Below are 23,900 nucleotides of genomic sequence, written 5' to 3'. Positions count from 1 at the left end.
TGGTGGTAGATATGATTTCAGCATGCTTGGAAAATAATGTATTCTTATTTTCAAACCAACTTTTCTTGCAAACTAGAGGTGTGGCTATGGGGGCCTGCTTCTCTCCCAGTTATGCCTGTCTCCACATGGGCTTCTGGGAGGAGCAGGTCCTCATGCCTCAACACGCAGCCACCATGAACACAAAGGTCAAATGTTGGTGGAGGTACATTGATGACCTCTTTTTTATATGGGATGGCTCCACTGATGATGTCACCTCATTCATTGTCCAATTAAATGTGAACAACCTTAACCTGCACTTTACCAACACTATCAGTACTATGTCCATTGTCTTTCTTGATGTAGAGATATATATAGAACAAGGCAAGCTACAAACTAAGCTCCACAGAAAACCGACGGCCGGCAACACTGTGTTGCATGCCCATAGCCACCACCCAACACACCTGATAAAGAGCATCCCCTACGGGGAGATGCTCCATATCAGGCGAATTTGTAGCAACGACACAGACTGCCTGAGCGCCCAAGATGAGTGCAGATCTAGATTTTTGGCTAGAGGTTACGACTTGCACACCATTGACAGTGCGATGAGGAGAGCGAATATGCAAGACAGACAACAATTGATATGCCCCTCTGATGCAATTGTCAAAACTTCTAAAGCCGATGTAAACAATGAAACCAGACTAATCATGACTTTCAGCAATCAACATAAATCTATTCGGAAAATTGTGAAAAATAATTGGTTTTTAATCAGAAGTGACCCAGTTGTAGGTAACCTAGAGACTATCTCGCCCAACATTACTTACAGAAAAGCTAGAACCATGCAAACCAGTTTGGTCTCTAGCAGCCCTGAACTAGTCACGGGCTCGTGGCTGGCAGGGAGCAGAGGGTTTTTGAAATGCGCCACATGCAAGGCTTGCAAAAATGGTATCAGTAAAGCAGAATATACGATACCATTCTCTCCTACTCCCATCAAAATAAGAGAGAAACTCAACTGCAAATCAGAATTTGCGGTTTATGTCTTAGAATGCCCATGTGGGCCCAGGTATGTGGGGAGCACCAGGCCCCAAGTACATAAGAGAATACTGCAACATCTGAGGGCCATCATCAACGCAGACCCTACATACCCTGTGGCTAGACATTTCGAAGCAATACATGAAAAAAATCCAAAAGGTCTAACTTATTTTGTAATAGACAGCGTCCCCCCTCAACAAAGAGGTGGTGACAGAGAAGGGCTACTGCGTAAACTTGAGACCAGATACATCATTATGCTGGACAGCAAGATGCCTAATGGTCTCAATAACATTGAGGATTGCCACACTTACCTATAAAACTGTCACTCTGTAGAGAAGAAAAACCTGCACTGACTCTGTCCCTGTAGTTAGTAACTCCACTAATATCAACATCCTATGAATTTCCTTTATCCTCCACACTCTAAATCTTTGAATCATCAGATATTTTATCTATTCTCTTTTTATTCATCATGCACATCTTTGTTTTATCGCTGGTAGCACTTTATGATTTTACTGTTGAGTTATGTTGCACATTTAACCAACATGCACTGAACTTTTTGCCTATTTGCACAAGAATTTACACTGCCCACATATTATGATTCATAACCATTGTGAACAAAATTTTAGATAAATTTCTTAAATTTGCCTGTCTTGCATTGATTTTACTGTTGTTTTAAGAGCATACGGTTGACAACTTGACATGTTCACAACTAGAGTATCAACAAAACCTTGTTGTAATGTGAGTCTGGCACGGATCAGGAATATTTATATAATTTTAATGCACTGTTACTATTTATGTGTTTTAATATATTTTATTCCGAATAGCCGGTTCACAACTCGTGTTGAATCTTGTGCTTCAATATGTGATGCAATCACAGTGTCAGTGTAAATGAGATTGTTATTCGTATTTATACAGCTATAATTAACTCAACCTGTATTTTACATGTATCAATGTTAGTTAAATGTACTTCAAAATTCTAATGCATTCAGGCATGTAGTATGTTTTATATGTTCATTGTGCATCAGGCACCTAGCACTTTAAAACGGGTGGCCAGCCCCCATGACTGCGTCATGTGATCAAGGCTTTTGGTAGCCGAAACGCGTCATGGCAGACAGGTATTGGGTAAAATAAAATTCTGAACACCAAAGAAACGGGTCTCGTCTCCTGCTTACTGTTTGGCTGCATGCTGACTTACAGGACGACTCATACCGCATATATATATCTGGGTCTGTTCCTTCGTCATTGTATAGCTGTGTACTGGGGCGGCTGCTCCAGTTTGACGAATTTACGTTCATATATATATATCTCTATATATATATATATATATATATATATATATATATATATATATATATATATATATATATATATATATATATATATATATATATGAGCCTCAACGAGTAGAAAACCACACGCTGACGAGACCGTGTACCAGACGAATAAAGTTTATTTTGTCAAAACCCTGGACGCGTTTCGCCTGGCCAGCAGGCTTGATCAAGCCTCGTCAGCGTGTGGTTTTCTACTCGTTGAGGCTCTTTTGTAAAGACCTGGCAGCGGAGGTCTTTTGACAGACGAGACACCCGTTGGTTTGGCGGCGGTGACTACTTCCGAGGCAAGGAGTGGAGAAGATATATATATATATATATACATATACATGTATATTACCTACTGGCGGTCGCCAGTAGGTATATATAGTTAGGATTTTTTCTCTATGGGAGTTTTGAAAATTCTATGTCTAATAACTTTGGCGTTTGTGTACGGAATTGGCTGAAATTTTCAGGAAAATGGAACATTTTGTTTCTGAGTAGCCCCTGACAATTTGGGGGGGTTTCATCAAGGGGGGGCCGAGAAAAAAGGGGGGTCCCAAAACGCGTTTTTCCCATGTTAATTTCCATAGGGCGGTTGGCCTCACTTTTAGCTTGAACGGCTGAATGGATTTGCACGAAACTTGGCAAAATTGTAGGGACTGTTAGCCCGATGTGCCTTTGCTAGGTCTCAATATATGTGCTCCAGTGGATTTTGAGTAATTTAGGTTCAAAAAAAGATATATATCTGGGCGGAGCCTAACCACACATCTGATCTGATTGGCTGTCAGCACTTCATCCAAGAAGTGTTGGCAGCCATCTTGGGACCAATATACATGATAGCACCTCATTAAAAAGCATTGTAGTTAATAGAGGGTTTTAGGACTTTAGTTACATTATAAATCATTTGTTGATGGTACCATACTCGTTTTAGGAATTGTGGTGGGTTCTAAGGTGATTTTACCATGTGAAAAAACCTTCTGCTGTGATATCATGAATATTGTTTGAAAGAAAACTAATATCTCATGATTTTCCCACAGTGGTTTGGAAGGGGATCTATAAGCTAAACTGAAAGCATATTTTCTGTAAATTCACATTAACTTTCTCAGTCATGTGAAAATGAAGTCTGACATTCTCAGTAAAACATGTACATCCAACAAGGACAGAGACTGTCAGTTGATTCCTTTGTGTTCTACTGCAGCCTCCTAGAGTGTTCTAAAGAACAACTAGAGCGCTAACAGTCCTACTTATTACAAAGGTATGGCACACCTGAAGCCATCTTGATTGGAATAAAGTGGTAACTCTTAAAACATTTAATTTAAAAAGAAACAACATGAGGGGGTATATTTTGCCATAGAAAGTATGATTAGTGCTGCAGAATGAAAAATTAGGGCACATTTTGAGTGACTTCTCAAATCCTTTTCTATTTCATTAAAACATTCTGACATGCAGTCTCCCAAAATGGCCACCAGAGACAAAAGAGCCCAAATGTAGCCCAAATATCACCCAGATGTAGCCCAAGTATAGCCCAATGACAGAATGTCCCATAGTGTTCTAAAGAACAACTAGAGCGCTAACAGTCCTACTTATTACAAAGGTATAGCACACCTGGAGCCATCGTGATGGGAATAAAGTGGTAACTCTCAAAACATTTAATTTAAAAAGGAACAACATGAGGGGGTATATTATGCAATAGAAGGTATTATTAGTCCTGCAGAAAGAAAACTTAGGGCACATTTTGAGTGACTTTTCAAATCCTTTTCTATTTCATTAAAAAATTCTGACATGCAGTCTCCCAAAATGGCCACCAGAGACAAAAGAGCCCAAATGTAGCCCAAATATCACCCAGATGTAGCCCAAGTATAGCCCAATGACAGAATGTCCCAGAGTGTTCTAAAGAACAACTAGAGCGCTAACAGTCCTACTTATTACAAAGGTATGGCACACCTGAAGCCATCTTGATTGGAATAAAGTGGTAACTCTTAAAACATTTAATTTAAAAAGGAACAAAATGAGGGGGTATATTTTGCCATATGAATTATGATTAGTGCTGCAGAAAGAAAAATTAGGGCACATTTTGAGTGACTTCTCAAACCCTCTTAAATTTCATTAAAAAATTCTGACATACAGTCTCCCAAGATGGCCACCAGAGACAAAAGAGCCTAAATGTAGCCCAAATATCATCCAGATGTACCCCAAGTATAGCCCAATGACAGAATGTCCCAGAGTGTTCTAAAGAACAACTAGAGCGCTAACAGTCTTACTTATGACAAAAGTATGGCACACCAGAAGCTATCTTGATTGGAATGAAGTGGTAAGTCTGAAAACACTCAATTTAAAAAGGAACAACATGAGGGGGTTAATTTTGCCATAGAAAGTATGATTAGTGCTTCAGAAAGAAAAACTAGGGATCATTTTGAGTGACTTCTCAAATCCTCTTCTATTTCATTAAAAAAATTCTGACATGCAGACTGAAACATGCACTTTGAATACCAGCAGCAGACGTCCCTGGTGAGCAGTAGCTTTACTACAGTGATCTAATGTGCAACTAGAGTGCTAACATTCAGAATTTATGGCAAATGTGTGACACATCTGAATGCCTTCTTGATGGAACCAAAGTAAACAAGCATTGAAAATGCAATAGATCTCGCCCTCGTTTAAGTTAAAGCCATTCTGTTTGTAATGAGGTGGCTTTTTAGCTTTGCTTTTATTAGTGTTTTTTCAACTTTCATGTAAATAACATGCATCTGTATGCATATAAGTATATGTATGCATGCATTTATGTTTGTATTTATATAGATATACAGATGATATATGTTTATATATGTATGTATATATATATATATTCACTGAAAAAACCATAGGTTATAGACCATATATAGTTTGGAATTAGCATTTACAAAACCTTGAAAATTCACTGAAAAAACCATAGGTTATAGACCATATATAGTTAGGAATTAGCATTTACAAAACCTTGAAAATTCACTGAAAAAACCATAGGTTATAGACCATATATAGTTAGGAATTCGCATTTACAAAACCTTATTTTACTCACACAAAACCATTGAAATTCCATATATAGTTAGTTGCACTAACTATATATCGCGCACCCGCAATCCACTGCTGATGATGTCACATATTACATCATTCATGACATGGTCAGTGGCATCACTGATGACATCACTGATGACATCTCAAATGACATCACTGATGACATCACTGATGACAACATCCAGTGACTGTATGTTTCTGTAAAGTTAAAAAATGTCTTACATATTGAAGAATGAGTGGATGTATAAGTGTCTGGATGAAGGATTTAGTAGGTGCATGACTGACTGTATGAGTGAGTGATTAAATGTGTCTCACTGAGTGCATGGGTTAGTGACTAAACTGTCTTAATTTGTGCATCATTATGTCTGTTGTTCTGTAAACTGTTGCATGTGTTGATAAGTAGCTATATGAGTAACTATATGGGTTATTGATTGGTTGCCCAAGTATTTGTATGGGAGACTGAGTGTGTGTGTGGGTGGCTGGGAGGTGTATGACTCTGTGCATAGATGTGTGAGCAGTTGATTCACTAGATGTATGGTTTCAAAAGTGCATGTGGAAACAGCTGTATGGGCGGTTGACTGTGTGCATGAGTGTATTGGTGAGTGAATGGATATCTCAGTGCTACATGTCAAAGTAAGTACATATGTAAAACACAGTACATGTGAGAGTTGACATATATAAATAACTGTGCATAAGAGCCAGTGAATGTGTGAGTGGCTGTATGGATCATTGTGAACTTGTATCAGGGATTGTATAAGAGAGTAAATATGTGTTAGTATATGTTTGAATAAGTAAAGTTTGTATAACTGTATAGTTGAGGAAATGGAGGTGTGATTGATTCTTTGCATGACTGACTAGGTGTGTGAGTAACTCCATGGATGAGTGACAGTCTGTGAGTGTCTGTTTACACTGATTGTATCTAAGGTTATATTAGAGTCTGAAGAGGTTCATCGTATTATCACATGAATGATATCATCAGTGATGTGATCAGTAATGTCAAATGAGATGTCATTAGTGATGTCATCAGTGATGTCATTTGAGATGTCATCAGTGATGTCATCAGTGATGGCATTTGAGATGTCATCAGTGATGTCATCAGTGATGTCACTGACCATGTCATGAATGATGTAATATGTGACATCATCAGCAGTGGATTGCGGGTGCGCGATATATAGTTAGTGCAACTAACTATATATGCGAATTTCAATGGTTTTGTGTGAGTAAAATAAGGTTTTGTAAATGCTAATTCCTAACTATATATGGTCTATAACCTATGGTTTTTTCAGTGAATATATATATGTATAAATATATTACCTACTGGCAGTCGCCAATAGGTAGTTATAGTTAGGATTATTTTGTATAGGGAATTCGTAACATTCTATTGGGAATAACTTTGGCGCCGGTTGAGGAATCTGCCTGAAATTTTCCTCAAATTTGCCTCGCGGCGCTCCGCTCCTTCCCTGAAAGATTGGGGGGGGATTCGTCAAGCGGGGGCCGAGATAAAAGGGGGGTCCCAAAACATATTTTCCCCATGTTAATTTCCATAGGGCGGTCGAACTCACTTTTAAGCCCGAACGGCTGAATGGATTTCCACCAAACTTGGAAAAATTGTAGGGACTGGTAGCCCGATGTGCCTTTGCTATGTCTCAAGATATGTGCTCCAGTGGATTTTCAGTAATTTAGGTTAAAAAACAAAATATATATCTATAAGTGCGCCCCGGTACGCGCACTGGGGCGCGAACCAGTGCGCTACGCGAGTTTGCGCGCGGAAAGCTGATTGGCTCTTGGGTGTCTATCAACATTCCAAACAGTCCGGAGCGGCCGCCATCTTGTGTCTCGGTAGGATCGAGACACAAGAGGTGGCAAAAACAAAGGGGGAAATGACCAAAAGGGGGCAGAGTAGACCCCCCCTGACCCCCTAGGTTTGATGTGGGGGCCATAAAAGGGCCCCGCTGGGCAATTTTTTTTCTTTTCCGATTTGCGCTGGGGAGCGCCAGGTACGCGCACCGGGGAGCGTACCGGGGAACGTACCATGGGGAAAAAAGAATGACAGAGTTTTTTAAAAATGTAGCTTTTTTTATAAATTGGAGGTAGTTCTAAAAAGAACTGTTTTTTTCTTCTTTTTGTTGTTTTATATTTTTTTATTGTTTTTTTGAACATTTTGTACTTTTTTTGGCTTTTATGAACAATTTTATATTTTTTTTGTTATTTTTATAGGGAGAAACAAAAAACAGGGAATTGAAAAAGGCTCTAATGGAGCAAAAAAAATCAGGAAAAAATTAAGGTTTTTTGGGGCAATTGTGGTTGTCACCAGCACGGTTGATGAGCTTTATGCTTTGCTCACCATAGGTAATTGTTTTACTACAAAAAATACAACTGATTTTGTATTCCCCAAACTGGGGTTGTATGTTTGGGGCCATCTCCCTTGTCTCTGGTCCCGATGGAGTGGGTTGCTTTCTTTTGGAGGTGCTGGGTGAAGATTGGGGAGGGTTTCTGGCCAGTTCTCGGACCTATGCCGCAGCATAGTTGTTAGGAAGCCGGCGTTGCATGTGGCGAATCATGGTGTTATTGCCAAAAGAGTATTTCTTGTTAGAGTTCCCCCTTGAAAGTTCAGTGCCACAGATTAGGCAAGTAACCCTTGGCGCATTCACTTTTTTTTGGTCCTTTGGGATGGAAAAAAACTCCCAGATAATGTGCTGCTTTGGCCTATATGGGGTATTGTCTTCTGGCAGGAACGTCCTCCTCCCCTCCTCCTCCTCCTCCTCCTCTTCTTCATCTCCACCACTGTGGTGTTGTGGTGGTCTTCTTGGTGGTGGTGGTGGTGGCTGAGATGCCACTCTGGTAGTGGTAGTGATCCCTACAATGGTGGGGAGCACACAGTGTTGTTTTCAATACCCCTCACACACCAACAGGCCCCTTGGTGTCATGCTTCATCATTGGGGTCTTCACACTTATTTCCCTCACACACACCAATACATAGTTCACTTTCAGTGCTCCTACGTAGTCGTGAGTCGCAGCACGCTGCATCCCGTAGAGGGGTGCGAAGACCCCAATGATGAGCATGACACCAAGGGGCCTGTTGGTGTGTGAGGGGTATTTAAAACAACACTGTGTGCTCCCCACCATTGTAGGGATCACTACCACTACCAGAGTGGATTTTATTTTGTTTATGTAAATTGCCAGGGGAGACCGAATCCACTTCCTCCTCTCCCTCCCTCCTTTTGTTATATTCTTGGTGGCTGAAATGCTCCTGCTGCTGCTGCTACTGAAGCCATTTTTCAGTCCAAAAAGGTACAGAGAGGTCTATCAACAGGTCTTCTTCACTCAAAGTACAAAGTGAGAATGAGGAAAAAAGGTGGGGGCTTTCATCATTAGGAAAAAAAACTGTCCTGAACCAATGAAAAGTGTTATTTTCAGGTCACATGACCAGGGCTTTCATCATTTGGAAACCAAAACTGTCCTGAGCCAATAAAAAGTGTTATTTTTAGGTCACATGACCCGACCCGCTTACGCTACGCGCCCCAGGGAGCTCCCTGGGGCGCACCCAGGGGCGCGTCGTGTAAGCGCGTCGGATGCTTACGTTGCGCAATCGTATGCGCTCGAGTGCTTCCGGGTGCGTTTACGCCGTGTGTATCACGCGGATGCGGCTACGCGATACGTCACAATGATGTTTTCGTTCGCGGCGATAGCGCTAACGGACGCTCACCGGTACGCTCCCTGGGGCGCAACGCAAGACTGCGCTTACCGGTGCGCTCACCGGGACGCGCACCGGGAGCGCTCCAGGGCAACAAAAAAAAAAACATGAACAATATACATAAAAAAATAGTATTACATAAATATACAATATAGGATTCATTATAAAAAATATTACATTTCATACCTATAGAAATTTGCTATTAAAAAACCTTTGAAATTCACTGAAAAAACCATAGGTTTCACACCAGTTATAGTTAGGAATTAGCATTTAAAAAACCTATGAAATTCACTGAAAAAACCATAGGTTTCACACCAGTTATAGTTAGGAATTACCATTTAAAAAACCTATTAAATTCACTGAAAAAAACATAGGTTTCACACCAGTTATAGTTAGCTGGAAATTTTAGTGACATAAAACCATTGAAATTCCCACGTTATAGTTAGTTGGACTCACTATTACTTGCGCGCCTGCAATGCACTGCCGATGACGTCACATATTACATCACTCATGACATGGTCAGTGACATCACTCATGACATCACTGATGACACCATCCTTGTGACAGAGTGACAGACCTCCTTTCAGTGTAATGTAACCCTTGAAACACATATTCAAAAAAAATTCAAAAAAATTGAGATACCCATACCAGTTACAACAACCAATTCAGTAATACCGCCATCTATATACACATCCACTCATTCACCAACAGTTCTATATAGTCACTCATACATATATGTGGACACATATCTTGCATGTTGTTACAGAAGTTATTGAGGTATATGGAATCCATACCATAGTCTGTCAGGAAAGCAGAAACAGATCCTTTAAGTACTCCCTGAGAAGGCCTAGGGGATCATGGGTAGTCTACCCTGCTCCCTTATGATGTTTTCAAGTATTACTTTTTACTCTCTTCTGAATCTACACAAAATGGCAGCGATAGGGTGAATTAGAGACAGACAGTGAGAGAAAGGAGGCAGGAGATGAAAAAGAGATGTCAGATACACATTGGAGATAATATAGTGGGAGAAAGGAAGTAACTATGAGCAAACTTACTATGTAACACAAAAAAGTTGCACAGTATACTATAAGTCTCACTTTGTATTATAATCATTTTGGTACTACTTCATGAATTACATATAAAAATGAATAATGTCTCAAACTATTTTTAATTATTAAATATAAATTTATTCTTTAGAATTTTCAAAATGTAATAAAACTTCCAACATCATATTGTCTGGAATTTCCTCATAATTTTCATTGCATGATTCTATTGTTTCCAAGCAGTCAATTAATTGTTCGTCCAGAGACTCATCCATAAAGTCCAAGTCAACTATATTTTCTTCAGGATTGTTCTCCACCATAATTTCGAAATAAATATTATTGGACTCTTGTTTCGCTTCCATTATCTTTCTGTAAATTGCATACAAAATAACTATATCAGTAGAGTTAGGGTACTGTTGGGTTTAAGTTCAGACAGGTACTTCTGAGTTTTTAACAGTGAAGTAATCTTTGGGCAGTGTATGGTTTCAGGCAGGAAGTAGAACTATTAAAAAGTGCATGTGATGAATGAAGTAAATTCATTTTTATACAAGAGAAGCCTAACTCAATCCATAACTATAACAGAGAAGCCTATCTCAATCTATAACTATAACAGAGGGACAGTAAATAACTATCAGAAAACATTTTTCCAAATTAACTTAAAGTGCACAACATAGTTCCCCTTACAAATTAACAACTTACCTTTGTGAAAGCAATTGAAGTTGTATCTCAGGTAGTACTAGTCAAAATGGCTGTGTTTCCCTCTCATTTTTCATATATATTCATGTACATAACCAATCAAATGTCAGCACATAAAAGTGCAAAACGAAAGTAATATTTTAATTGGTTGTAAATTCTAACACTTTCATACGTGTTTTTGTCATGTAATTTACCTCAGGATATTTAGACAGGGCTACAGCCCAAATGGCTCAAATTCCACCAAATTTGGGAAAATGGTAGGGACTGGTATGTAGTAGGGCCTATTCTATATTTAGTGAAAGTGTCTCCAGTGGTTTTTATGTAAATTAACTTCAAACGTTTTTTGGGGAGTGCTTACCGGTGCGCGCTCCGGTACGCGCACCGGGAGCGCTACGGGAGTCTGCCATTTTGTGTTTCGGTAGAATTGAGACACAAGATGGAGGACAAACAACGTTGGGAATGGGTAAAAGGGGGCACGGTAGACACCCCCTGACCCTCTAGGTTTTCTGAGGGGGGTTTAGGAGGCCCATATGGACAAAAACATTTTTTTTTTAAATTTCGCAGGGGGAGCGCCCGGTACGCGCACCAGGGAGCGTACTGGGGAGCGTACTTTGGTGAAAAATAGTGAAAAAAGTTAGAGTAAGATGATTATTTTGAGTGATCAGAGGTAGGGTAGCCCTGAAAAGAGCTTTTGGGTTCTGTGGCTGATTTAGGTACCTACAAGTAGGTTCCAATGCCCAGTTTTAAATTCAGGAGGAATATTCTATTCCCCTCATCTGAGAAGTGCACACCATCTCCTCTGTAGATATCTTGCATGTTGTAACGCAAGTTATTGTTGTATATTGAACCCATTCCATAGTCTCTCATGTAAGCAGAAACAGAGTTATTCACATGTTTCCGTGCTTTCTCAAATTGTGGACTAAATTGGTTGGACCACTTCCATTTCTGTCTTTGACATGTATTGGAATATACCAAGGCAGTTTGTGGAAAAAGTGCCATCAATTGACCAAAGGTGTTCTTTAAAAGCATTTCCAGACCTACCCCAGTCAAAGTGCCCAAGTCATTTCCACCACAGTGCACAATTAAGAGGTCAGGGTGTGGCAGATGCAAAAAGGGTTTCACCAATGGTATCAATTGGTGACATCTCAATCCTCTCTGGCCAATCCACTTGATGTGCACATTTGGTAAATCAAGGTTGTGAAAATTTCTGATAGCTGCATACCTTTGAGCCCAGTGGATGTAGCTATGTCCAATAATCCAAACAGAATACATGGTGAGAGAAGGTTCTGGTGCAGTCAGATGAAGTGTGGGAATGAAATGGCAGTTGGAACAGTAGGAGTTTACAAAAAAATAAAGTGGAGTTTCACTGGTCTTGAATCACAAGCAATGATTGGTGGATTCAGATAGTTGAAAACTGAAAGTTAGGGTGCATGGTTCTGTTCTGTGAAAGAAGTAATTTGAATGGTTAAGAAAAAGTCATTTAAAGAAACATTGCACTGGATAAGCTGGTGTATTGAGAGGTCAAACATCCTTGCTGAGTTCATTTGCAACATTGTAGAATAAACTTTTAAACCTGAGAGTTCAGTGAGGAGGGAGTTGCTATGGTAACAGGTTGAAAGGTCTGAGGGGGGAAGGGTGTTGGTTTGAAAATAGTGAGGGAAGAGTTTTAATTAGTTGACATGAGGCATATGTGTGTAGAATTAGAGGTTTTCTGTGCCAGTCATGGTTGCAGTGTCTGGAGTGCATACCTTTTGCTCTGCTAAAGAAAAATTGGTGTGTGTGTCTGACACTGTTCTCAATCTCCCAAAGCATTTGTAAAGGTAAGTAATGATTCATTTATTATAGATAGAGACTTGTATGCTCTATGGAGAAGATTTGGAAGCAGATTGTGGTTTTTTAATGTTGGTTTGTGTCATGTTTTTGACAATAATTGGTAAAAAGATTTTGCTGCATAGAGGAATTGTATTTTGTAAAATTGAGAAGTTTCAGTAGTGACATGGAATGCATGTACATAGGACCTGCGCTCTGTTTCTAAAATGTTATTTAAAAACGATTTTGGGGTAAATGAATGGCTTTTACATTTTTGAGAAGGAATAAATAGTGTCTTCCTGATTAAATAAATATATTTGAACCTTTCACAATGATGTCACCTGCGTTACCTCAGATTAGGAAGCAGATTGAGCTTCTTTCTTGTTGGTTTGTGTCATGTTTTTTGATAATGCTTGATATCAACATATGCAAGATAGAGGAATTGTATTTTGTGGAATAGTGAGGTTTCAGTAGTGAAATTGAATGCTTGTACATAGGACCTGCGCTCTGTTTCTAAAATGTTATATATATATATATATATATATATTTAAATCACCTACACAGTCTTGACTTTTTACACTCATAAGGTCAGTTGTATAATTGTATTAACAGTAGTATGAAGGTGGGGATTATTATCTTTATTATCATGAATGAGTTAGAAGGTACATCAATAATGGGACAAAGGCAGTTGAAAAGAACAGAGATTAGAGAAAGAAATATGCATATGTATACCTGTGTGTGACCGGGGACTGCCACCTTCCCAGTGCTTTGCTCATAATGAGCGGGGGGCACACGGCCCCCCTCAGCCCCAGGGACCACCACCTCCCTGAAGCTTTAAAAAAAGAAGTGGGGGGCTCCAGCCCCCCCATGCTACCCAGGGGACTGCCACCTCCCCGGTGCTTTGCTTTAATAGGGGCGGGGGTGCCTCACGAGCACCCCCAAGCCCCGGGGACTGCTACCTCCAATTAAATTCTAGAAGTGTGGGGGGGCTCCTGCCCCTCCCCACACTGCCCAGGGGACCACCACCTCCCCAAGGCACTAATTATGTTAATATGGGGGTCCATTATGAACCCTCGGCCCCGCGAACCACCACCTCCCCAGGGTTATGTCAAAGTTGGGAGGGGAGCCGTGCGGCCCCCCTCCTGGAGCCCTCCCTAGCCCTGTGGACTGCCACCCACCCAGGGCCAGCTCCTGCAATGTCCCGGGGTGCCCAACCCCTGGGACATTGCTGTTTGCTATGGCAGGGCAGGAGCACGGACCGCGCCCTGCCATGGCAAACACTGCTTTGCTTCTTTGAAGCAAGAGCAGGAAAGCTATTGCTTCCAAGAAGCAAAGCAGAATTGCTTTTGGGCAAGGGGAGCTGCATGTTAGCAGCTCCCCTTGCCCAAAAGCAATGCCGGCTCCTGCAGGAGGCAGGGAGCTGGCAGGGACTGTGGGGAAAATGGGGCTCCCCCCATGATCCCATCAAAGAGGCCAGGACCCTGGAAATGGGGTCACCGGGGCCAAAAGTGGTCACGGGAAGGTGGGCCACACGCCCCCCACCTTTTTTATTTTTTTATAAGATAAAATTAAAAATAAATAAGGCCGGGTCCCGTGGTCCCCAGGCCAAAACTGGCTGCAGGAGGGGGGCCACGTGGTCCCCTTCTTAAAAATAATAATTAAAAAAAAATATGTGGCCATGCCCCAGGGATCCCCCCTGGGCAAAAAAATCGGCCATGGGAGGGGGGCCTTGTGTCCCCCTTCCCATTAAAAAAAAAGAAAAAGTAAAAAAAAGTTCTTCGAGAAAAAAATATTGTTTTGTTCAAGGACATCCTGTATTGTCAATTCTCTTTAATTGCGATGGACACCTGCTTAGCTCCCAGCTTTGAGAACCTTTTCCTTGGCTGGTGGGAGGAGAAGGTGGTCTTTACGGACACCAATGAGCGGTATAACATGCATATCTCCACGTGGATAGGGTATATTGATGACCTTTTTTAATCTGGGAGGGCAACACCAAATGTCCTGAGAGTTCATCAACACCTTGGAAAGAAACTCTCTCAATCTTAAATACCCACATAAAATAAGTAGAGAACATAGTGAATTGTTGGACATATCTGTTCATGTAGATGGCAAAACTCTCAGAACCTTGGTACATAGAAAAGAAACAGCTGTAAACAGTCAGTTCCATGTGGGCAGCTACCATCCCAATTCATTAAAATGGGGGCATCCCCTTTGAGGAGCTCCTGCAAGCATGCCATAATTGCAGCACTGAAGGCGATTTAAAAAAAATAATAACACAAAACGATGCAATGATTCATTGAATGTGGGTATCCCCATAACATTCTCAAACAGGCCAGATAAGAAGGTACAATATGAAACATGAGGATGTATTGTTCAGAGAGAATTCCAAAACACAGGGACCAATAATCAGATTCCACGATTCATAACCACCATAACAGGAGATCATATAAAATCAGAGATTCCATGAAAAAACATTGAGGCTTATTAACAGTTGACCCAGTCATAGGGAGTGAAATAGGAGCCTTGTCAAAAATCACTTTCTAGAAACCCAGTTCCATCAAAGAAATGCTAGTACACAGACATTCTAATCCTGAGAAAATGCAAAAATGTTTCAATGAGCAGAAAGGTTCTTCAAATGAAGCTTGTGTAAAGCATGTAAATGCAGCACAAACCAGAAACATCACACACTTCCTACCGTCAGGACCAAATCATACTCAAAATGTATTATCTGCATGTCCAACTTCACTGTCTATGTCCTAGAGTGTCCTTGCAAACTAATGTACATTCGTAGCACAAAGCTATCTCTCAAAGAGATGGTGCTGTAACATCTACATGCCATTAAGAAAATTGTTCTCACCTAACTTGTGCAATGACATTTTGCTAAAAAAACAAAAGCGATAATGAATAACTAACCTTTTTTGGCACAGACAAGGTGATCAAACATGTCACAGCATGGGACAGGGAAGACACCTGAGCATGGGGATGGGGCGGACGCGGACGCGCCTGCATAAAAAAAAAGACGAAGAATTAAAACGTACCTTGCAGTCGGGTCCTGCGTCTTCTTTCCCGTTCGCCTGTGACCGACTCCAGGTCGGAACAGGAAGCAGGCAGCCAGGCTCCCACCCCTAAGCCAATGGAGCCATGTGATTGGTCTGAACCCTTTGACACAGCGTTTAGCCAGGGGCTGGACAATTGGGCACGTTTTCCATGAAAGCTGCAATACATTTAGGTGGAAATGTCAGTTAAAACATTCCATTTTAAACTCTGTGCCCCTGCCAGGCTCATTGTTGTCATTAATGATGTAATTTCAGATGTTGCATTGTTGTTATCAATAATGTCATAGAGCATGTCATGAGTAATGAAAAGTATGATGTAATAATCAGTGTATGGTGAGGGCACAAGTTATAGTAGCTTTAGTTAAGTTTGAGATTAAAATGTTTCATTTTGACTGACATTTTCACCTAACTGGAACGTTATTTTATACTATGTTTATATCAGTAAATTTAGGAATATTTTTTCAACGTAAAGTAAGATTATTTCCATAGCCTTGCTATAATGTCACTTTAATTATTTCTATGGGTCTTTTAACATGAAGTCATATTTTTTACCACACCTAACGAGGTTGCTAAGCTCTGTGCCCAACACCCCACAGGTGGCCTACCACATGTTGCGCACGCCTTTGGCATCCAGTCCCTGTGCCTAACTCCGGCTTACAGCCAATCTCTTGCACCATGCATGGCCTGACTGACATTGTTACCTAACTATGAAGGCCCTATTAACCTTTGGTGAATTTCTAAGGGTTTTTTAAATGTCAGTTAATGTCCTTTTTCTGTACCTAATTATAGTTTGACTTTGACCTTTGTTTTTTCAGTTAACTCCTGTTGTTTGTTTAATGTAATGGAGGATCTCATTATCGATAACTTCACCTTAACCATTAGTATTTTCAGGTGATTCCTAGTTTTTTTTTAACTGAATATATTATTTTTTTCTAAACCTAACTATAGTGTCACTTTAATGTTAGATTTTTTTCAGTGAATATTTGTTTTTTTATTAACATACAGATGTTATTCCATACCTAAATGTAACATAGCTTTGACTTTTAGTGGAATTCAAAGGATTTGTAACATAAAGTAAGATTTTACTAGCATAGTTAACTATATAACCACTCTTATGTTGAATTTTTCCAGAGAATCATCTTGTAATTTCTTAACTTAACGCCAGATATCGATTATACCGTTTTAAGGTCTCATTTGTATTGTGGTACTCCAACAGGACTCGTAGAACCATTAGAAGGGTCCCACGGCAGTCCTGTATAAGGTTTATTTTCTATTGTGCATCGGGCTGTATGGCTGGACCTGGAAACACGTTTTAAAAATTGTGTATGAAAGAGTGCTTTTGAATAAACTTTGAGACTAGAGATTTTCTAATGGGTGTAATGTATGATAATCCCTGGTGTTTTCTATGGAGCCCAGTGTGTGGCTGTTTTTCTCCATTTCTCCATGAGAGAAGACATAATCTGCCTGGAAAGTCACCCTCAATCTCTGCCAGAAGGAGTTCAGCAGGGTTACAGCCAAGAAGTACTCCTTTGTTACTTCTGGATTGAAGAAACACTTGGAGGCATGGCATGCAGCAATATGGGGGCAGATGTATCAAAAAACCATTTTGCGAGTCCGTAATAGCGATTTGTAGCGAATCGCAATTTCGGAATCGCAAAATGGTATGTAACATAAAAAATGCGAGAAAATAGCGATTCCTTAAAACTCGCAGAAAATATTGCGAGAAAAATGCGATTCGCATAATTGCGATTTTCGCATTTTAGGAACTCGCAAAAACGGGAATCATGCAATGCTGGCACAAGTTGATGACATCACAAGCAGGAAGTACCAGTGATTGCTTGCACCTGCTCCCCAGAGCCACACCCAGTGGCAGTTGGAAGAGTGTGCTGAGGCAGAGCAGACCTGTTTGTACAGCTATGGAGGCCCAGAAGGCACAGGAGGAGCAGCCAATTGAGAAGAAAAAAAGAAAGCAGAAGTTTTCAGAGAGGGAGCAAGAAGTGCTCATAGAAGAAATGGTTTGCAACCATGAATACCTCTTTGGAAAAAATTCTTTAAAGGTACCTGACTCCAGGAAGAGAAAAATATGGCTGGAGATCCAGGAGAAGGTCAACTCAGTAGGAGTCACCACTCGCTCCATTGATGAGATCAAAAAAAGGTGGTACGATATGAGACTGAGATCCAAGGAAAAACTTGCGGAGAGGCTGAAAGATGGCAACATGACAGGTGGTGGCAGCTCCATGGTGGACAAACCAACACCCCATGAGGAATTGATAGAATCCACACTGACAACTGAAAGTGTGAGTGGAGTGACCAACATAGACAGCTCAGAACCCACAGCACCAGCACAAGGTAAGAGGATATGAAAGTGCATCCATGTGTGTACCAAAAATGTGTGTGTGTGTGTGCACTGCATTTGAGACTACCATTAAGCCATGAACACTGTGAAACAATACCACAGCAATGCATCATGGGAGTTGTAGTCCCATTGCCCTAGTAACACTCACAATAACATTCACTTATATGACTCCTTAATGTGGGACTACGTAATACTGAAACAGTGCAGGACAAGTAATACAGTGGCATGAGTAAATTTTATTATGTCATGAACACAAATTAATATTTTGCACTCTACATTCACAGGACATACCAGTGAGGACAGGACTGACAATGATGTGGAATTGTCACCTCCCCATGTGATGTCAGATTTAGACAATGAAGTCAGTAATGCCCCTGTGACCATACAGAGGAAGCGCAGACGAGTGCTACCTCTACAACCTATGGAAGAGGAAGAAACCTCTGATGTTGAAGCAGTGTCCAATGACACAATCACTGTGTCCAGCCAAGATGCACAACAGCCTTCACAAAGTCCACGGAGGTCACGTGCATTCCGCATAGAGCCATCTGCAAATAACACAGGTCAGAGTGAAGTTGTGACAGTGTTTGCAGGCCTGGAGCAAAACATGCTTGAGGTACAACGCCTTCAACATAAGGCACTCAGATCCATCAACAGGCAGCTTGTTAAATCCAACAAGAATCAGGAACGCATGGCTGATGCCATTGATAAACTTTGCCTCACACTTGTGAACACAGAGGATGCACGGGACAGGGCTGCACAGGCTGCGCAGGACACAATGCACAGCTACACCAAAGCCATCAACCGGCTATGTGCAGTCACCAGCAACTTCACACGTCGCAGTGTGAACATGCAGCGGGAATTGAGTGATTGCACACGTTCAGTTGGACAGAGTGTGAACAATATGACTTTGGTACTGGAAAGTATACAAACAAACCAATCAGGTGCAAGGGCCCTTCTGTGCTCAGGAGAAAGTGAGGACAACTCCAGTAGGAGTAGCAGCAACCCCACACCAACAAACATCATGGTACAACGCAGGAGTGGAAGGCGTTCCACTACTGGAGCAGAGCAAGAGGCCATGCCTCCAATTGATCAACCTGCTGGCAGTCGCCAACGCAAAAAATGACTTACCTTCTTTAAGTACCCATGAAGTACCCATGCAGCAGTCATGCATGGATAATGTTTAATTTCATTAGTAGTAAGGACATGTTAAATCAAAATGATTACATATAATTTCACATACATATAGCACTGTTTTCTTGTTCTGCATTAAAGAACAATGGCAAAGTGAAAATGGTTTTCTGTATTTTTTCTCACCTAAAAATAGTTCCGTGTAATCTCTGCCCTCCTTTGCCGACCAGCCATGGCTCCTACTCCTGCCACTGCCATTCTTGGGGGAGGGTTATCATCTTCATCATCAGATGTGTCTGAGTCACTCACTTCAATTTCTGTGCCTTTGCGGATTGCTATGTTATGCAGCATTGCACATGCTGTCACTATTTTACAACATGTCTCTGGATTGTATTGCAATGCACCTCCACTTTTGTGAATGCGTCTGAAACGGCTTTTCAGAATTCCAAATGTACGTTCTATTACCCCACGTGTGGACCGGTGTGCCCTGTTGTAGCGTCTTTCACTTGCATTTGCAGGATTCAAGTATGGTGTGAGTATGAAATCACGCACTGCGTAAGCACTATCACCTGCAAGTTAGAGAGGGAAAAGTGACTCAGAGTTACATTACATTGGTTGGGTTGAAGGGAGGATGGATGAGTATTACTTACCTAGCAGGAATCCATCTCCAAACTGACCAGCACTGAGACGTCTATGTATTGCACTATGTCTGAAGATGTAAGAGTCATGTGTACTCCCTGGAAACTTTGCCACAATGTCCTGTATTATGTATTTAGCGTTGCATATGACCTGGATGTTCAGTGAATGGTAGTGTTTTCTGTTGCGGAAAACATATTCAATGGCTGCTGGTGGGGTGATGGCAATATGGGTTCCATCTATGCATCCAATCACATGTGGAAATCTTGCTATTTGATAGAAATCCAACTTGGCTTCCTGTATGGCTTGCTGTGTATTGGAAAAATATATATGATGTTGGAGTCTACTGATCATTGCATCCAAGAAAACATGGAAAAAACGCGATAGGGCACTCTGTGACACTCCACCAACCTCTGCTATTACTGTTTGAAAGGAGCCAGAAGCCAAAAGGTGCAGTGAGCACAATACCTGCACATGTGTTGGTATGGCTTGTGTTCTGGCAGTTTGGCGTGTCAAAAATGGTTTCAATTCAGTAATGAGGTCCAAAATGCTGTGAGGATGTAGCCTGTATTTTTCATATATCTCCTCCTGTGTCTGCTGGAACAGCGTAATGCGTATTCGGAATATCCTTTCCTGACGTTGTCTTCTCTGGGCAAGAGCTTGGATGCGCATCCTCCTGGCAATCAGGTACAGTCCCGCCATTTTGGAGAAAGGGAAAATGCATTCTGGGTGTTCTTTTATATATTTTTTTTTTTACCACCTGCTTGTACCTGGTGTTAATTGCGATTCTTTATTATGCGAATATGACAAAATCGCAATTTGCGATTTTTTCATACATATCCATGCGAATTTCGCAATTTTGCACCAATGCAATATCGCGATTCGCAATATTTTCTGCGATTTTGAATTTCTCGCACTTAAGGAATTCGCAAACATGCGAATTCCTAATGTGCGATGCGATTTCTTTCTTACATCCCATTTTCGTTTTTGCATGTCGCAAACGCTGGAAAATAGAGAATCGCAGCTTTTGCGACATGCAAAACACATGATACATCTGCCCCATGGTCATCTACCACAGTCATTACATCAAGATAAAAGTTATGGGAGAACAAAGTTTGTCTATTAAAGACAAATTGGTTTCTGACTTGTGATGCCAACATAAAATATATTTTTCTTTTGAAAATATAATTTACAAATATCATCATCAATTTCATTGAGTATGTCATGAGTGATGTAATACGTGAGGTCAGAAGCAAGACATGGCGGGGGCACAGGTTATATTTATCTTACTGGACTTTGGTGACTTTTGGTTTCCCACTGTGCACTGCCTTCGACCATGTGAGGGGGGTGTTGTCTCATGCCCTGCTGCCCCTGTCCCCCACGCCATTGCCCTTTGTTTTCCAGGTGCATGCCCCTACACCCTCCGCCTGACCTCTGTAGTATGTTGTGATACCTGTCCCCTTACTGCCTCCCCTGCATAGGCAATTTTCCACCCCTGTATCCTTTCCTCATATCCTACATTCTCTGTGTGCATGCCCTGTTTCTCCCTCTTGCTGTCCATGGTCCGTTGTGCTGCCACTGCCCCTGCTGCCTGCCCTCCACAGTGGAGAACCTGACCTTACGGGCCAGGCAGCGCAGGGCACGCCTAAGATCTCCGGGTTCACCTGCTTTGGCAGACAGAGACTCGTGACACTCTGTTAGGCATAGAAAAGCAGATTTATTAGCTGCAGCTAAGCACAGTGGTCCTGTAAGTACACCAGCGGGTATGTTATCACTTCATTCCGTGGCGCACAGACTATTATAGTACACAAGTTTACGATGCCAACTCCCAAAACATAAAAAACTGACAAATAGGTATAGTTTGAAAACAAGCTATCGAATGTCTAAAACACACCCTCCTTTCAGAGCCTGTGTGCTCTCCTTCCTTCAGGTTAATCAACACTAGTGCCCGTAATTCAATTTGCAGGTGGTAGAACATGTTGAATGCTTCAAAGGACAGTCTATGTAACAGGAGAACACACAAAGAGAATAGCGAAGGCCAGTTAAACAAGATAAAGTCAAGAAGAATGGTGGGACCCAAAAAGTGGAGTAAGACATGGCTTAATCAGTCTAGACATGGATTTACGAAACTCGGGGGACCCTGACATCGGTTTCATAAACATAGGCAGAAGTTACTCTTTAACGGGAAGGACACGTAGCAGCTGCAAGAGCAAAAACATCGCGTTCACCACATCCGCCGTGCTGTCTGAGTGAGGCAACACAAAATGGCGGTTAAATACAAAATGGCGGCTAGATACGAAGCGAAGTCGAAAACCACGTAACCTCAGACCCTCCTTTTGCCATACTCAGGCAAAGCACAAAAGACTCATGTTAGTCTGAATCAATATCGATGGTCATGAGGTCATTGAGGTGTTGCTGCAACATCATTCTGATGTTCTCTGTTTCCTGTGTTACTGGCTTAGAAACACACACAGTGGCACAAAGTCTGCAAATAGCTGGACAGCACTGTAAACAAAGACAAAAAGAAAAGATGATTAGTAGAATCGCTCCAAAGAAAGTTAACACTTTCCATCCCCATGTGGACAGTAGTCCCCAAAACCATCCCATCACAGACCAGTCTCCAGTGTCCTGATGAATAGACTCGGAGATGACATGTAGCTTAGAGATGGCTTGGTATACTGTAGGGGCATTATCTGGAACATAAACGCAGCAACTGGACCCAATAAATTTACAGACTCCGCCTCTATCAGCCAAGACAATGTCTAGAACCATTCGGTTCTGCAAAGTCATAAGGGGATCCGCCTGAAGTTCAGCTGTTAGATTATTTAATGCTCCAGAAGTTATATTTATGGTAGCATCGACCACACGAACTAGGCGTCTGATGTTTCTACTATTTGCCATTGGACCCCAAAAAGGAAGAAATCCTTTCAGGAAATCTCCTCCCTCTTGTCCAGCCGTGTCTTCCGCATCAATAACCCCTCTACCAAATCTCTTTCTATGGTGATCTGCAGGAGCAGTATATGATGGGGGAAGAAGAAGAGCTATATAACATGTTCCCGAGAAATATGTGGGAAGCCATGTATAAGCTTTGTCATGACAGATAAAGTATGTGCCTTGAGATGGAACTAACGGTGAAGGAGTCAAGGGTGTATAGACGTATATGTGAGAACAATTACTCCTTTTTTGCTTAACTTTGGTATTCTGGCCATTTAATTGTAAACACAGATTACCTCTCTGGGGTAAAACCCAAATCGGTTCAAATTTCTTCTGTTTAATCTTATCAGTGAGACTAGTGACATACCGAGTCACGTTCCATCCATCATATGTTCTCTTTTCATCTTTGGGAATCTTAATAATATCAGCGATTTTTGCCATAGTCACTATTCCCTTGATCAAAAAGCTATGACTTAAATCCACTCCACCATTATAGGACCCACCAGGAGGATATCGGAGTAGGTCCTGGTATGCATTAGAAAACATAGCCAGATAAGCCCAGGCAGAACCTTCATACGTAAATGGAAGGACTAAATACGGCATCCCTCTCTCTGTGTTGTGAGGTATGAGCCTACAAACCCAACAATCAGTAGTATTCACTACCAATTGATGTTGATGTAACAGTTGGATAAATGAATTGTTAAAATACTCCATTCTTCTCATCTGCTCATGGTCTGGGAGTGCGTAAAATGTATGCGGAGAAATAGTAGTAGAGGAAATCAAAGAAGTAGAAGTAGGGACAGGTGTTGGCTGCATACTGTGTACGATCCATCCTACACATGCTAATAAACTGCATAAACATACTGAAATACATAATGCTACGCCACAACGACTGAATAATAATTTCTTATAATGATTTCTTTTCATTATTTTGACATCATTCTCTTTTCCTGCGCTATCCATTACTCTAAAGGCGTTGCTCATGATAATCTTCCTTAATCACTTAGCTGTGGTTGCTAGCTGTCCTATGACACTGCAAGTCCTGTTGACCTAGTCACTATTCAGGTCACAGCCTAAGACTCCTACCGTGACCCTGCAACTTGATGGATAGTGGAAAAGGAATCTTTAACTTTTGAACACAAGACAAAATTATAAAGCACAGAGTTTAATTGTTCTTAGGCA

The 23,900-nt window shown here is 41.2% G+C and overlaps 1 protein-coding gene across 1 annotated transcript; it reads right to left on the bottom strand.

The window, feature by feature from the left end:
* Positions 1-22,154: 22,154 nt before the first annotated feature.
* Positions 22,155-23,534, bottom strand: LOC147728580 (uncharacterized). Its single transcript, XM_086963820.1, has one exon. It carries the CDS (start codon positions 23,532-23,534, stop codon positions 22,155-22,157), a length of 1,380 nt encoding a protein of 459 aa, XP_086819946.1.
* Positions 23,535-23,900: the final 366 nt, after the last annotated feature.

Source organism: Lissotriton vulgaris, chromosome 3_1, assembly GCF_964263255.1.
Source record: "Lissotriton vulgaris chromosome 3_1, aLisVul1.2, whole genome shotgun sequence".
Lineage (NCBI taxonomy): Eukaryota > Metazoa > Chordata > Amphibia > Caudata > Salamandridae > Lissotriton > Lissotriton vulgaris.
The sequence above is the reverse complement of the archived record's forward strand: the minus strand, read 5'-3'. Positions and strand labels throughout refer to the sequence as shown.